Source organism: Cherax quadricarinatus, chromosome 13 (genome assembly GCF_038502225.1).
Source record: "Cherax quadricarinatus isolate ZL_2023a chromosome 13, ASM3850222v1, whole genome shotgun sequence".
In the NCBI taxonomy this organism is placed as follows: Eukaryota; Metazoa; Arthropoda; class Malacostraca; order Decapoda; family Parastacidae; genus Cherax; species Cherax quadricarinatus.
Window position 1 is genome coordinate 34258599 of NC_091304.1, and position 2446 is coordinate 34261044.

At 40.6% G+C, this 2446-nt stretch overlaps 1 protein-coding gene across 1 annotated transcript in view; it reads left to right on the forward strand.

Moving 5' to 3' along the window:
* lost (methenyltetrahydrofolate synthase domain-containing protein lost) overlaps window positions 1–1364 on the forward strand; it is a 111575-nt gene extending 110211 nt beyond the window's left edge. The window contains exon 7 of the mRNA XM_070084747.1: window positions 1000–1364. Within this exon, the coding sequence (XP_069940848.1) occupies window positions 1000–1234 (235 nt within the window). The 3' untranslated portion in view covers window positions 1235–1364. The remainder of the gene's footprint in view (window positions 1–999) is intronic.
* Window positions 1365–2446: the final 1082 nt, after the last annotated feature.

The following is a 2446-nucleotide window of genomic DNA, read 5'->3' on the forward strand; positions in this document are numbered from 1 at the left end:
TTTATGAAGGACAAGATAAACCATAAAATTGATGAAGGAAAAAAGTTGGGTATTGCATTGAGGTATCTATAGAGAAAACAAACATTATCCATGGAGGCAAAGACGGGAATGTATGAGAGTATAGTGGCACCAACACTTAAATGGGTGTGAAGCATGGGTTGGAAATGCTGCAATGAGGAGGAGGCTGGAGGCAGTTGAGATGTGTCTGAGGGCAATGTGTGGTGTAAATATTATGCAGATAATTCAGTGTGGAAATTAGGTGTGGAGTTACTAACAGTATTATTCAAGAGGGATGAAGAGGGGTTGGTGAGGTGGGTTGATCATTTAGAGAGGATGGAGCAAAACTTAGAGGGTATATAAATCTGTAGTGGAGGGGAGGGGGGGATAGGGATCATCCTAGGAAAGGATAGAGGGAGGTTTTGTGTGAAAGGGACTTGGACATGCAGCAGGCATGTGTGAGCATGTTAGATAGGAGTGAATGTAGACAAATTGGTTTTGGGACTTGAAGAGCTGTTGGAGTGTGAGCAGGGTAATATTTTGTGAAGGGATTCAGAGAAACTGGTTAGCCGGATTTGAGTCCGGGGGGGTGGGAAGTACAGTGCCTGCACTTTAATAAAGGAGGGGTTTGGGACATTGGCTGTTTGGAGTGACAGCTGAACTGTCGTATCTGGGAGCCTCTGCAAAGACAGTGGTTATATGTGAATGATGGTGAAAGTGTTTCTTTTTTTGGGTCACCCTGCCTCAGTGGGAGATGGCCGACGTGATGGAAAAAAAAATTGACGTGTAACATTTAAAAATTTTGTAATTGTGCATTATGATTTTTCATTTGCTTTTGAGCACTGTGTTCATTTCTAATTGTATCTGCTTTTTTCTTCATGTTGATTTTTACTTTTTCTCTTTTTCAACAAATACAAAAATTAGATTTAGCATTCTTTTTCATTTTTAATGAATTCTAATGTATGGGTTTGAAGTCCTTTTAAATACTACATGAAATTTCAGAGTTCGAGAGCTGAAGGATGCCCTCCAAAGTCGTGAGGTTCAACCTGTTGACATTACATGGCGTGGGCGCAGCGGATTTGCCTTCCTGCGTTTTACAGGTCCAACTGAAGAGTGTGAGGATGTTTTATTGAAGCTGGATGGTCTGACTCTTCAAGATCAGTCAGTGGTTGTAGAGAGGGCTAAAGATAAAGCTGAAGAAGTAGGAGGAGAGGACCAGGATGGTGATATGGGGTGAGGGAAGATTAGCAGCCCCTGGGGATAGGGAGGGAGGGCAGTATGATTGGTAATGTGGGGTTAATGCAATTGTGCAATTGAGTTATGTTTAATGTGTGTGAAGCTGAATTGAATTATCTTGTTTCACCCAATACTGTACCTATGCATTAAAAATAGGAGTATCAGCTATGTATAAATACATGTAAATGTAAAAAACACAATCATTAAGCTTATGAGAGAGAAACTGAACTGGAGAGGCTTTGTTATGTCATCAATAATGTAGAAGTTATTTATAGTCAGATGCTATAGTATAGAGTATATAAAAGTTGTACTAATATTTAAAAGTCTTAGTTTTAAAAAATTGTTATAAAGAAGTTTCAATTACTTTTAGTAAATAGTGTATATTTCTACTTTTTATTATATATAAGCCATAGCTTGCACCAAGATATATTGTTGAAGCTATATAAATGTTCTTGGACAGGCAGTTAAGTTTTTGTAAATTTGACATAAAACTTACACTATAAAAAAAAAAAGGGAGTTCAGGAATGTCAGAATATGTAGAATATATTGTACACATTCAAACACTTGCCTGTATACCAACGTAGTCAAGGAGAGAATACACATATGCTCACACTCCCTCTTTGCAACAGGTATTATGTGTACACTGTAATAGTCATTCTTTTATTTTTCAACTTACCGGTTGTCTCCCACTGAGGTAGGGTGCCCCCAAAAAAGAAAAAATGCTTTCATCATCACTCGCACCATCACCGTCTTGCCAGAGGCACATCGACATTACAGCTCAGATGCCCCTCCAAACTGCAATACCCCCACCTCTCCCTCAGAGTGTAGGCACTGTACTTCCCACTCCTACCCCTCCTTTAGAGTGCAGGCACTGTACTTCCCACCCCTCCTTCAGAATGCAAGCACTGTACTTCCCACTCCCACCTCTCCAAAGTGCAAGCACTATACTTCCCTCCTCCACGTCTAGGACTCGAGTGCAGCTAACCAGTTTCCCTGAATCAGTTTATAAATTTTACCTTGCTCACACTCCAACAGCGAGTCATAAAAACCTCTTGCATGCATTCTTATCTAACATGCTCACACATGCCTGTTGGATGTCCAAGCCCCTCGCATACAAAACCTTTACCCCCCCCCCAACCTTTCCTAGGATGACCCCCACCCCTCCTTTCCTCCACTACAGATTTATTCACCCTCAAAGTCATCCTGTTTTGCT